Source organism: Canis lupus, chromosome 16, assembly GCF_003254725.2.
Source record: "Canis lupus dingo isolate Sandy chromosome 16, ASM325472v2, whole genome shotgun sequence".
NCBI lineage: Eukaryota > Metazoa > Chordata > Mammalia > Carnivora > Canidae > Canis > Canis lupus.
The window spans coordinates 35,136,127-35,149,784 of NC_064258.1; the positions used below are offsets into that span (position 1 = coordinate 35,136,127).

The 13,658-nt window shown below is 43.0% G+C and overlaps 1 protein-coding gene across 1 annotated transcript; it reads left to right on the top strand.

Annotated features, from left to right (window-relative positions):
• The first annotated feature begins 4,802 nt into the window (after positions 1-4,802).
• On the top strand, positions 4,803-12,294 carry MBOAT4 (membrane bound O-acyltransferase domain containing 4). The gene is made up of 3 exons (XM_025454109.3): positions 4,803-4,971; positions 8,038-8,262; positions 10,428-12,294. Exons 1-3 carry the CDS (start codon positions 4,853-4,855, stop codon positions 11,389-11,391), a joined length of 1,308 nt encoding a protein of 435 aa, XP_025309894.1. The 5' UTR covers positions 4,803-4,852; the 3' UTR covers positions 11,392-12,294.
• Positions 12,295-13,658: the final 1,364 nt, after the last annotated feature.

The window sequence follows — 13,658 nt, forward strand, 5'->3', positions numbered from 1 at the left end:
GCTATATGCTGGCAAGTTGAATTTAAATAAAAATTTTTAAAGGGGGAAGATTCTATCATCTATTTATTTATTATTTATCAGAGAGAGCATGCACAAGCAGGAGGAGCAGCAGACAGAGAGGGAGAAGTAGGCTCCCGGAGGTGGGTCTGGATCCCGGGACCCTAGGATTATGAGCTGAAGGCAGAAGCCTAACGGCCGAGGCACCCAGGCGCCCCTGCCACCTCTCTAATGTAATCCCTCCCGGTAGTCTGCTCCCTCCACCCTTGACCTCCAGAGTGAAGACCCCATCCCTGCCCTCCACCCCCTCCCCTATCCGGGCCAATCTCCTTTAGCCAAAATCATCCTTTAAAAATCAATCCTTTAAAAATCAATCCAGGTTTAGCGCCGCCTTTAGCCCAGGGTGTGATCCTGGAGACCTGGGATCGAGTCCCACATCGGGCTCCCTGCATGGAGCCTGCTTCTCCCTCTGCCTGTCTCTCCCTCTCTGTGTCTGTCATGAATAAATAAATTTTAAAAATCTTAAAGAAAAATGCAAACCAATCCAGTTATTTTACTTCCCATTCTTTATAAAACCCAAACTCCTTTCCATAATCTACCTCTCGGCTAGATCCAGCCCCTGCCTACTTTCTCTTCCTTCATGTCATGTTCCTCTTCCTCTGATCACACTTTCATCCTCCATGAAGCCAAGCTAACTGTCTGTCCCAGAGGGCTTCCAACTGCTTCACTCCCTGCCCTAACCCCCGTCTGAGGGTTCGAGTCTCAGATGTCCTATCTCGGGTGCATTAAGGTTCAGCCAGAGAAACAACCACTAGGAGATATAAGTTAAGAGGTTTATTGCAAGGAATCGGTTTACATGATTGTGGAGTCTGCATAGCCAAGAAGTCTGTAGGGCAGGCTTGAATTCTCATGCATGCGGTGAAGCTGCTGTCTATGGGTGGAATATCTTCAGGGAAGCTCCAGGTTTGCTCTTAAAGCCTTTTAACTGATTGGGTCAGGCCCACCCAGATTATCTAGGGTAATCTCTCTTCCTTTTTTTTTTTTTTTTTTTTTTTTTTTTTTATGATAGGCACACAGTGAGAGAGAGAGAGGCAGAGACACAGGCAGAGGGAGAAGCAGGCTCCATGCACCGGCAGCCCGACGTGGGACTCGATCCCGGGTCCCCAGGATCGCGCCCTGGGCCAAAGGCAGGCGTCAAACCGCTGCGCCACCCAGGGATCCCAGTAATCTCTCTTCTTTAAAGTCAATTGGATATGAACTTTACTCACATCTATGAAATACCTTCAAAATGTCACTTAGGCTGGTGTTGGATTGAATAACTGGGAATCGTATTCTAGCTAAATTGATAGAAAAAACTGACCACCACCCTCAGAGAAACCGTCTCTAACCACCCAATCAGGTCATTCTTGCTATATTGTTGGTTTTCTCCATGGAATAAGAAGAGGACCCCTCATTCAGGTGCCTGGTTGGCTCATTCAGTAGAGCATGAGACTCTTGATGTTGGGGTCTCAAGTTTGAGCCCCACATTGGGTATAGAGTTTACATAAGAAAAATGCAAGGATCCCTGGGTGGCTCAGCTGTTTAGCTTCAGCCCAGGCATGGTCCTGGAGTCCCAGGATCGAACCCCACATTGGGCTCCCTGTATGGAGCCTGCTTCTCTGCCTATGTCTCTGCCTATGTCTCTGCCTCTCTGTCTCTCTCATGAATAAATAAAATCTTTAAAAAAAAGAAAAGGAAAAAAAAGGACCATTCAGCTGCTGTAATTTTTTTATTTTATTATCTCCCCCAAATACTAAGTTCCTTGAAAGTAGACACATAAAGTTGTCACCACTCTTTACTCAATACTGACCACAGTACCTGAAATATAGTTGATACTCAAAAAAATTATTGAGGGCAGCCCTGGTGGCTCAGCGGTTTAGCGCCGCCTTCAGCCCAGGGTGTGATCCTGGAGACCTGGGATCGAGTCCCACATCGGGCTCCCTGCATGGAGCCTGCTTCTCCCTCTGCCTGTGTCTCTGCCTCTCTCTCTCTCTGTATGTCTCTCATGAATAAATAAATAAATAACATCTTTTAAAAATTACTGAATAAATATATGGACAAATTTAGAACCATTCTATGGTCCCCAAGCATATAAGCACTTACCCCTTTTCAAGCAATGTCTGTCTAAATTAATTTGAAAGACTTCTAAGGCATGTGTATTAGAGTTCTCCAGAGAAACAGAACCATGGGAGATTACACACGCACATTTATTTTAGAAGTTGGCTTATGTGATTATGGGAGCTAGCAAATCTGAAATTCATAGAAGCAGACCTATGGGCTGGAAATTCAGGGAAGAGTTGATTTTGCAGTCTCAAATCCAAAATCTACATGCTGGAAACTCAGGGTTTCTATGTCCCAATTTGGAGGTAGAATTGCTGCTTCTTTAGGAAACCTCAGTCTTTGTTCTTATGGACTGATTGGAAGCCTGAGTCGATACAATACAATACGATACAATAATTAACCATGATAACATGCGAGAAGGACCATTTTATCAACATTAGGTACAGTGTCTAGAGCCTATAAGCTTTTTTGGGACCTACGAACTGAGACCTGAAAATAAAATGTACTGATTTCAGGGGTGCCTGGGTGGCTCAGTCAGTTAAGTGTCTGCCTTTGGCTAAAGCATGACCCTGGGGGCCTGGGATTGAGCTCCATGTGGGGCTCCCTGCTCGGTGGGGAGTCTGTTTCTCCCTCTCCCTCTGCCTCTCCCCCCTGCTCATGCATTCACTTTCTAATAAAATCTTTTTAAAAAATGTACTGATTCCAAAACACAAAAAGAAAACGACAAGTAGGACTTAATAAATATTTAAAACAAACACAAAAGGAATAACTTTTTTCCCAACAAATTAACTGCAACTCAATTCTTCTGTACCTAACAATTATATTTCATGGGGGATGTGATTGCATTTTAATATGTTTAATATTATGTGAGCTTATTCATTGTTCTACTGTCGTCTAGATCTTTGTGCTACCTGTGGCGTGGAATAAGCCGTCCATCTGTTTGGAAACCTCCCTCCAGTGCCATTTTAAGCATTTCTGTTTCTCTTGCTTTTTAAAAATGCCCTATCTTCGCAGATAATTGCTTCTTTATTTACCACTACTGGATACCCATGGTATACAGCTCCTGTAGTTCTTGGATGAAAGTATTCATTGCCATTTCCATCTCTCTAGTAGATGGAGAGCTGCTTGAAGGCAGGGGCCATGTCTTATTCATCTTTATATTCCTAGTGCCTGGCACCAATCTATCATAAAATGGTAGCCCAATAATGCTGCCATTTTTATTGTTATCCAATTGTTTTACTTTCAACTACAGTCATCAACCAGCTTTAGACTCCATGCTTTTACATACTTTATCTAATCTTCATAATGATTCTGTTGAGACAGGCTTTATTATATCTCATTTAAAAAAAAGATTTTATTTATTTGAGAGAGAGGGAATGAGAGAATACAACTGAGGGCAGGGCAGAGGGAGAGGAAGAAGTAGGCTCCCCACTGAGCAGGGAGCCTGATGTGGGAGTTCTGTCCCAGGACCCTGAGATCATGACCCCAGCCCAAGGTAGACATTTAACTGGCTGGTCCACCCAGATGCTCCTAATTTTTTTTTTAAGATTTTATTTGTTTATTCATGAGAGACACAGAGAGAGAGGTAGAGACATAGGCAGGGAGAGAAGTAGGGTCCCTGTGAGGAACCTGATGTGGGACTCAATCCCAGATCCCTGCGATCATGAAGGAAGAGGCTCAACCACTGAGCAACCCAGCCATCCTATTCCTAATTTTTTAATCAAGGAGTTCAGTGTCAGATGAGATTTAGCTTAGAGTCCCTTAGTTAATAGGAGATTCTCTCTCTGCTTTTCCTTCTTTGCATAGCTATCTCTCACTAAGAGGTGGTCCTGGCCCTTAAGATGCTTTTGTATCAGGCTGTACTCTCCTGTCCTTTATTTAAGGCTGCTTGCTGTTGCATGTGTCTTCAGAGATGAAAAATGGCCAGTCAGGTACATCACTCTAATACTCTGGGCTCAGTAGATGGACTCTACTAGCCAAGAGATGATTTGTTTTTGTCTTGCTTCTAGGGAGTCTCTTGTATTTCTTGACCATGCTCTGGAGAAAAGCATCTTAAATGTTCCTCTCTACACTTTACTTCCTTAAACCCTTTTAAAGTTTCATATGTATTTACTGAGTATAAAGCATATGCCCAGTACGGTTCTATATGCGGGGGATACAGCAATAAACAAAACAAAATTTCTCCCTTTTAGAGCTTACATTATAGCTGGGGACAGACAACAAAGTAGTTGAGAAATAGATACGTAAGAGGTGGTGATAGGTACTATGAAAAAAAAGAGAAAGAAATAGCAGAAGGAGGACAGCGATGGTTGGGAGGAGGAATCCTGCTCTTTGAGAACCTGCCTCCCTTCCTCATGCTCATGTCCTTGCTCCCCTTTGCCAGCCGACTGGTTATCTGTTCACAACTGGAAAATAAGATTTTTCATGAGCTTAGTGAAGAAAATATGACAGTCAGATGACTGGAAAGGCAAACAATGCAGTATGTAAACTAAACAAAACGAGAACTTCTGAAAGCAATGTTTTCTGTACATTCTTAATATAATACCCAAATGTGTTTTGGTTTCTATAGTGCAGTTCCCTTTATCAGAAAGTCAACTTTTATACTGCTTCCTGCCAGCCCTTTTGTTTGCTCTGTACTCACCCAGGCCTTCCTGAGCCATATAAAAAGATCATAGAGAGCCTGCTTGAGGTTTCTCTTACAGAAAGGCACCTGTTAAGGACTCTGAAAAGGACAGTATCTTTGTCCCGGTTCATAATGGATTGGCTTCAGCTGTTTTTCCTTCATCCTGTATCACTTTATCAAGGGGCTGCTTTTCCTTTTGCACTTCTGTTTAATTATCTCTGCATTATGGATTCATTTTCCATCCATGCCAGGTAGGCTTAAGGACTAATTTTACTCTTACATTTATGAATACCATAGTAGATCAAAAAGCACAGATTGGGATGCAGACATGAAGATTCAATAATTAATTATATGGTTGTTTTTAAGTGATTATCACTATCACTGATTATTGATTGCTTGGTTATAAGTATCCCTGATAGAGTGAAATGGAACTGGAAATTGACATCATGACTGCATTGACTCAAAGTTTGGTAGGTTTACATTAAATGGGAAAAGGATAAAAATAAACTCTAGGGAGAGATAGATATTGAGATGGTACAAGAATTCCCCAAACAGATACATCTATATCCCTACCATATGTCCTCCATATTCTTGAACAGTCCTAAGTTCATGGAATTTTATCATTTTCAACAAAATTAAATTTTGTTAAATATATAACTAAGTGATTTTAAAAATGCCTTTGTATGGTTTCTCAGAGAAATGGAATAAGTCAAAAAATATGTTAGATTAACTATATCTCAATCTGGGATTTAAAAATTATTGTCACTAGAGATTTGATAACTTGATTGAAATGATTTTTGTATAGCTAGTAGATTCTATACATGAGAGACAGTCCCGTTTTAAAGACTTATTTTATTTTAGAGAGAGAGAGAGAGAGCAGGGAGGAGGGGCAGAGGGATAAGAAGAGATAATTTTAAGCAGACACCCTGCTGAGCATGGAGCCCAAATTGGGGCTTGATCTCATGACCCCAGATCAAACATGAGCTGGAACCAAGAGTCAGATGCTCAATGGACTGTGCCACCCAGGCGCTCAAGATAGTCTCTGTTTTTAAAGAAGTTTGCGGAATATCCTTTTGTAAAGTGAAAATCCATTGCCAAAGGGCTACCTCCTAATAATTCACTTGTTTTAGAAATTAAATTTTTTTAAAAAAGATTTTATTAAAAAAATATTTTATTTATCTACTGATTAGAGACAAAGAGAGAGAGGCAGAGACATAGGCAGAGGGAGAACCAGGCTCCCTGTAGGGAACCTGATGTGGGACTCAATCCTAGGACCCCGGGATCATGACCTTAGCTAAAGGCAGACGCTTAACCACTGAGCTACCCAGACATCCCAGAAATTAACATTTTAATACATTGGGGGTTTTAAGTAAAATCTAGCTGTATCTAATAATCAGTTAGAATTTCTGAATTTGGTATGTTATTACATACACAATCTGTAGTTACTACAAGTTCACAACTGGTCAATAGCCTTTCCTTCATTTAGGAGATGGGAGGGTGGTTGTAAAAAAGTTTCCTATTGAGAAAGAATCACAAACAATAAAGCAAAACAAGTGCAAAAACAAAAGTTAACTCCCAGAGGGTTAAGATTTCTGGCTTTGGAGTCAGCCTAATGGGTCCTGGGTCCCTCCCTTCCTGAGTGTCCTTGTGTATGTGAATAAATTCTCTCCAAGTTGATCTGTGAAATGGAAATAATAATGCCTATGTCATGAGTGTATTTTAAGGATAAATAAAGATATTTCTTAGAAAGGGATTATTAGCACAATGCCTAGAATAAAATAAGCACTCAACATACCATGTAGCCTACATTGTACGTGTGTAAACATTTTAATGTTTACAAAGCCTTAGGGCAGTTGCTACTTCCAGCTTCCACTTCTGCTGGGTAAGAAATATGTGTACCCCTTATTTTTCCATGGCAGGGAGGTGAAGGTTTGGCCCACAGCATTGATTGGGGTGGGTTAGCTCAAAGAGAAGCACAGAAATGGCCCCTGCCTTGTGTGATAGAGCTTCTCACACTGGGGAGCCTACTAGTCCCTCCCAAGAATGACACTCTCACCACTGTGTGTGTGTCACTGTGCCACGGAGCCATGGAATATACCCAGTGATGGTCAACAAAACATAGGCCTCTTTGACTCAATTTTCCTATCCCTGAGTAGTCAGTACCTATTTTCACACCTCTTCATTCAGATTTATTAATTTGGTACCAATTAAAACAAACGGGGGCACCTGGCTGACCCATTTGGGAGAGCCTATGACTCTTAATCTCAGGTCATGAGTTTAAGCCCCATGTCGGGTATAGTGATTACTAAAAACAAAAACAAAAACAAAACAGCAAACTTTGTAAAACCAGCCAACCAACCAACCTCCATATACTATGGACAGAACTGAGTCCTTATAATGTGAAGTCCCCCAGGTCTCTGCACATTCTCAGGTCATCTACCAGCTTCCGAGGGAGGAAGTTTCCACAAACAACATTAAAAAACCCACCAACTCATATGATCTTAAAGCGCAGTCAGGAGGGTAAAGAGCACCTATAAAGATTTTCTAATTGAGTTTTCAAACACTTAGAGAGTGGCATGGCGTCACCTTTCCCACTGTCTGTGGAATGGTTCAGGGCAATGTAACCCAGCAAAAAAAGGGAAGAGCCAGCCTCATCTCGATGAAGTGATGTCTAGAGAGCTTTCCTAGATCCTCAGCTGGCTAGGTTCACAACACTTTTCATTCAGGCAATAAGCCACTAGATTTTTAAGATATCCCCATCAGGAAACCTTCTGGAGCTGTGACCCACAGGATTATCAGGGGCAGGTATTGTTCCCACTTGAGTGGTGGACATCAAAGAGAGGTTTGCAGGATCACTAAGGTGGGAATCAAAATTTGTCTCCTGAGAGGGGCGCCTGGGTGACTCAGTTCGTTAAGTGTCTGCCGTCAGCTCAGGTCATGATCCTGGGGTCCTGGGATCGAGCCCCTCATTGGGCTCCCTGCTCAGTGGGAAGTCTGCTTGTCCCTCTCCCCTTGCTCCTCCCCCTGCTCATGCTCTCTCTCTCTCTGTCAAATAAATAAAATAAATAAATAAATAAATAAATAAATAAGATCTTTAAAAAAAATTATCTCCTGAGATAGTCATTTCGAATGGACTCTGGCTTTTTCTCCCTTGGTTCTTTCCTTCAGAAAAACAAAAAGACTTTGGGGTGATAACAGTATGGCTTCTTTAGGTGCTACATGGGGCTTAGCTCCTTTGGAGTATCCAGAATGATATCGGGAGTGACTCATTTGTCACACCATTCCAAATCAGTCTCACACATGTCCTTTTCTTTCAGATACCTCTTTCTCTTGGCTGGGGGGGCCGCCCTGGCCTTGGCTGCTATGGGTCCCTTTGCTATGCTGGTCTTCATCCCTGCTCTGTGTGCCACGGTTCTGATTTGCTCGCTGGGCCCACAGGATGTCCACAGGTGGGCTTTCCTCTTTCAGATGGGCTGGCAGACGCTGTGTCACCTGGGGCTGCACTATACTGAGTATTATCTGCAAGAACGTCCTTCCGTGAGGTAAAGCAGCCTGTTCATTCGGCTATACGAAAGCAACCAAGGCTTAGCTTGCACCATGGTGGAGGTGGAAAGAACTTGGGTATTGAGTTTAAATCCGAAATCTTGCCCATTTGAGCGGTGCAACCTTAAGCAAGTCATTTAACCTCTCAGCCTCAATTTCTTTTCGTAAAAAAAATAATGTGTGTGCATTTGTATATGTATATGTGTGTGTGTGTGACAATAGCTGTCTTGCAAGACTCATGTTCGAGATAATATAAGTGTAATTATATGACTATAAATAACTACCATGTGTTGCCTGTGTAGCACAGTGTCTCGCACTTAGCTTTAGTTATCGTTGTGCCTGAAAAAGGCGCTGAAGCAGGAGTCCCAGTGCCCACAGATGAGGCCTGCCTGGAGGTGACTAAGCACAGTTTGCTCAGCTCAGAGTGGGTGGTTTGGACACACAGCCAGTAGCTCTCCTCCCCGTTAGCAGGACCAGGAAGGACCACTGTAAACCTTTGCTGCCTTCCCATGGAAGTTGCTGAGCAAGAGTTTTGCTTTCATTGAGACTCAGCTGTTCCAGTCTCCCAGAGGAAGGGTGGTTACCCAGTCTAGGAAAGAGAATCAGACACTAATTATAGTCTAGAGAACTGTTTTCATAAGTCGGTAACATCACCAAGGTTAGGGGAAATCAGGTATCTCTGCAATCTTGGGGCCTGTGGTCAATGGCTTCCTCTATTATCACAAGTGGTTGTGGGTCCATGGTCACTCAGAGAACAAGGGCTGAGACCTGTTGAGGAGGGTCACCTCTCTGATTTCAGTTTGCCACTGGTTTGCTCATTTTGCCATCCTTACCACAGCCGGAATTCTTTTCTTTATCTTCATCGTTTTACCAGAGGCTTTAGGGTTTGCTTCTTGGAAGAAGAGGCAAGATGGCAAGTGGGTAGGGAGTGGGGATTACTAACTAGGGTGTGGTGAATTAGGATTTCTGTAGGAAGCTGGGACCTGATAGGGGCCAGAGGAGCAAGCTGAACAGGATCTGGCCGATGGGAAGAGGGCTGAGCCAGAGCTAAAATGGGAAGATGGATTAGTTTGCTCTGGCTGTCTTAACAAAGTACCGAAGACCGGGTGGCTCACACAACAGAAATTTACTTCCTCTGGAGCCTGGAAGTTTGAGGTCAAGGTGTTGGCAGGTTCACCTTCTTCCGAGGTCTCTCTCCTTGCCTTGTAGACAGCTGTCTTTCCCTGTGTCCTCATCTGGTTTTCTCTCTGCGGGTGTCTGGGTCCTAATCCCCTCTTCTTATAAGGACACCAGTCATATATGATTAGGGTTTACCCCAGTGACCTCATTTTAACTTCATCATCCTATCTCCAAATACAGTCATATTCTGAGGTACTGGGGGTTATGGCTTCAATATATGAATTTGGAGGGGAACACATTCAGCCCATGACAGCAGGTGTACAAACAAGGGTTGGTGGCGTTTGGAGGCTACCTTGCTAACTGCTTGGATAAGTCAGGTGAGGAGATGAGTTGTCCTCAGACTCACAGAAACAGCAGCAGGTGGGAAACAGTGCAATTTTCTCTCCACAGGGGAGCGTTCCTGATTGTAGAAGGCATCTTATAATTTTCATTAATTTTCTCCATAATAGCCTTGCCAGCAGGATCTTCTCTACCTTGTGACACTGAAGCAGAAGCAGTTCAGGTGATTGGTTAAGAACACAACTCAAACTGCTAATGACTCAGTGCACACCCTGAACCCCTAGCTTGACTCACCGTTCCTGAGCACAGATCCCAAAGCCTGCAGAATCTTACTATCAGGGACTGGTTCATATTTAAAATCTTCATCTTCTTAGAGTCCCTTCAATAATAAATTTTTGTTTCTTCTATGGCAAATTTCTCCCGGGTCTCTGATCCTAATCCGTATAAGCCACTCTTAGGAATATTAGAATATTTCCCCATAATATTCCTTGTCATTTTTTTAGTTGCCTGACTAATGATTTACCTTTTGATCCTGACCAGAGTAGCCTGTGGTCTGAATTACTCCAAGAGTCTTTGTGGGGACACTGCAGGGCAGGACATCGGTCTTCATTGTTCAGAGCTATTTGCTGTAGGGTCATGTGGGAGGGATTGGAATGGGATGAAAGGAATATGGAACATTTTTACATTTTAAATAAATCTCTTTCAGGTTCTGCATCACTCTTTCTTCCCTCATGCTCTTGACCCAGAGGGTCACATCCCTCTCTCTGGACATTTGTGAGGGAAAAGTGGAGGGAGCATCAAGAGGCCTCAGGGACAGAAGCTCTCTGTCTGAGCATCTGTGTAAGGCACTCCCCTATTTCAGCTACTTGCTCTTTTTCCCAGCTCTCCTAGGAGGCCCCCTGTGTTCCTTCCAGAAATTTCAGGCTTGCGTTCAAAGGTCCAGGAATTTGTGTCCCAGGCGCTCTGTCTGGGTTCTTCCCTGGAGGGGTCTGCAGATGCTGGGCCTCGAGTGCCTAAAGGTAATCCTGAGGATTACCTTGACCGCAGGAGCAGGTCTGACCCACTGCCAGCAGCTCCAGTGCATCTTTGTCATGTGGTCCACAGCCGGGCTCTTCAAACTCACCTACTACTCCTGCTGGATCCTGGATGACGCCCTCCTACATGCAGCGGGCTTTGGACCTGGTTTTGGTCAGAGCCCTGGTGAGGAGGGATCCATCTCCGATGCGGACATCTGGACACTGGAAACAACCCACAGGATATCCCTGTTCACGAGAAAGTGGAACCAAAGCACAGCACGGTGGCTCAGACGCCTGGTATTCCAGCAGGGCGGGGCCTGGCCACTGCTGCAGACATTCGCCTTCTCCGCCTGGTGGCATGGACTCCATCCAGGACAGGTGTTTGGTTTCCTCTGCTGGGCTCTGATGGTGGAAGCTGATTACCTGATTCACACCTTTGCCAGCTTGTTTATCAGATCTTGGCCGATGCGGCTGTTCTATAGAGCTCTCACCTGGGCCCACGCCCAGCTCATCATTGCTTATATCATGCTGGCCGTGGAGGCCAGGAGCCTCTCCTCTCTCTGGCTGCTGTGTAATTCTTACAACAGTGTCTTCCCCGTGGTGTATTGTATTTTGCTTTTTCTATTAGGAAAGAGGAAGCATACATTTAACTGATATCTTTCCCCAGCCTTCCTATACATCCACGAAACAGGGTTTAGGAAGTTCTAGATGGTGTGTTCATGATGCATATGCTTGGACTTTTCCATACTAGGGTTTTTCTTTCAAGTATTGGATGTATACACCTGATGTCTGCCCATAGATATTTGTATGTCTACTTTAACAAGCTATTATACTGGTACTGAAGATTTAAGAAAAGAAAAAAAAAGACAAAGACATGGTTTCTTCCCTTGGGACTTCCCTTAGGACTTAGTTTAGGTGTGGAAGCAAAATAAGGTGATAAAAACATAAGGTACTATGAGCCAAATGGCACACCCAAATACACACATGGACACCCAAATATTGAATGTCCAACAGGTCCATTTGATCCTGGACTGTGAGTTTAGAAAGACAAAAACAAAAACCTAAATCAGGGGCATGTGGGCTCACTCAGTAGAACGTGTGACTCTTGATCTTGGGGTCATGAGTTCTATCCCCATTTTGGGTGTAGAGATGACTTAAAAAACCGTCTCAATTGGGATGCCTGGGTGGCTCAGTGTCTGATTCTCTGCCTTTGGTTCAGATCGTGATCCTGGGGAACCTGGGATCAAGTCCTGCATTGGGCTCCCAAGAGGGAGCCTGCTTCTCCCTCTACTTATGTCTCTGCCTCTCTCTCTCTCTCTCTCTCTCTGTGTGTGTGTGTGTCTCTCATGAATAAATAAATAAAACCTTAAAAAAAAACCTCTAAATCTTATCATTATATAACGTAACAAAGAGAGTTTGTTACATGAACTCATGTTCACATAACAAAGAGACTCATCCTCATCCACAAGTAATTTGAAAAATTTGGTCTCAAAATGGAAAGGCTGCTATTATCTCAGAATATGTTAATAAACTGAAAATCTGGCTGACACATGATAACTGCTTCCATAATAACTGCTTTGCACAAAACTGACCCAGGAGATAATGTCACACAAAGAGGCCAAGAACATGAAGTAAGCCCTATTTTCGTACAGCTTTGAGGGTCTGGTTCTCTTTTCTTGGCATAGTCTAGATAACTCTGTTTCTTCCTCTATTAGGACCCCAAGAGAAAGCTGTCAAGACCGCTAAGTGGTAGTGAAGTCGTGTCATTTCATGGCCGCTTTCACAGTGCATCTGTGGGCCACCCGGCCTGTTACATAATTACAGTTTTTCTTTAAATTGACTTTAACTCAGCTTACTTTTAAAAACTTATTCTATTTCTAAGCAATGGCATCGGAGAGAATTCAGTTTACTGTATTAACTATATTTTATTCTCAGACTCACTAAAAGAAATATGTACAAAATGTTTGTGTCCCACTTAAAATCATCCACTCACCCCATCTATTCCACCATAGGAAGCATTATACAAGCATCTAAGCTTCCAAAACCAACCATTTGCATTCTTTTCAAAATATAAAATTGCAAATGAGCTTCTAATCTTTAAAACCTGACAAAGATAATACTAAGAAGTTGTACATCACTTAGAATATTTTGTCAATACTATTCACTAACATGAAGGCAAACAAACAACCCAATCTTCACACACAGAACATACCACAACAGTGAGGGCCTTGAACGGATGGCATGAATTTGTAGTGGCCTTCGCTGGAATGGTTCTGTACTTTCTCTCACCACACTCAATAGCCTAGAGGAGATAACATGGACAGACAGGATTTTCCAGGGTTGGGGATGGTCAAGGTTAAACAGTCGCTAGCCAACGGGATGTTAAAGTAATCTAAGACCATTATAAGCACTGGAAGGACATCGTTAGTATCCAACCCAGAGGGGCACCGGGGATGGTGGCAGTGGTGTTACAGTTTGGGAGGAAAGATAAAATATTGTTTCAGCATGATTGATCATAAAAAATGGTCAGGATTAGAAATGGTTAAGCAAATTATGATGGATTATGATAGAGCTATTAAAAATCACTGCTTCTGCAGAGCTAGCCATGTAGATGTATCTGTTCAGTTTATGAAAATCCTTCAAACTGTACACTTAACTTATGTACAAGTTTCTGAGTGTATATTACACTTCAATAATTTTCTTATGTGAACGTTTTTATTGATTAGGAAAATGCTTATGACAGAATGTTTTAAAGGTAGTCGTGGGGCACCAGGGTGGCTTAGTTGGTTAAGCCCTCCATCAGGCTCTGTGCTGGGTGTGGAGCCTGCTTAAGAAATTCTCTTTTTCCCTCTTCCTCTGCCCCTTCCCTACTTCTCTTCTTCTCTAAAAATTTTTTTCAAAATAAAAGTAGTTAATAAAAT

What these genes read in the sequence shown, in the direction of transcription:
- MBOAT4 (XM_025454109.3), top strand. Translation starts at nt 4,853, where the DNA reads ATGGATTGGCTTCAGCTGTTTTTCCTTCATCCTGTATCACTTTATCAA. An exon ending in TCATTTTCCATCCATGCCAG is followed by an intron (nt 4,972 to 8,037) that starts GTAGGCTTAAGG and finishes CTTTTCTTTCAG; the next exon opens with ATACCTCTTTCTCTTGGCTG. An exon ending in CAAGAACGTCCTTCCGTGAG is followed by an intron (nt 8,263 to 10,427) that starts GTAAAGCAGCCT and finishes AATCTCTTTCAG; the next exon opens with GTTCTGCATCACTCTTTCTT.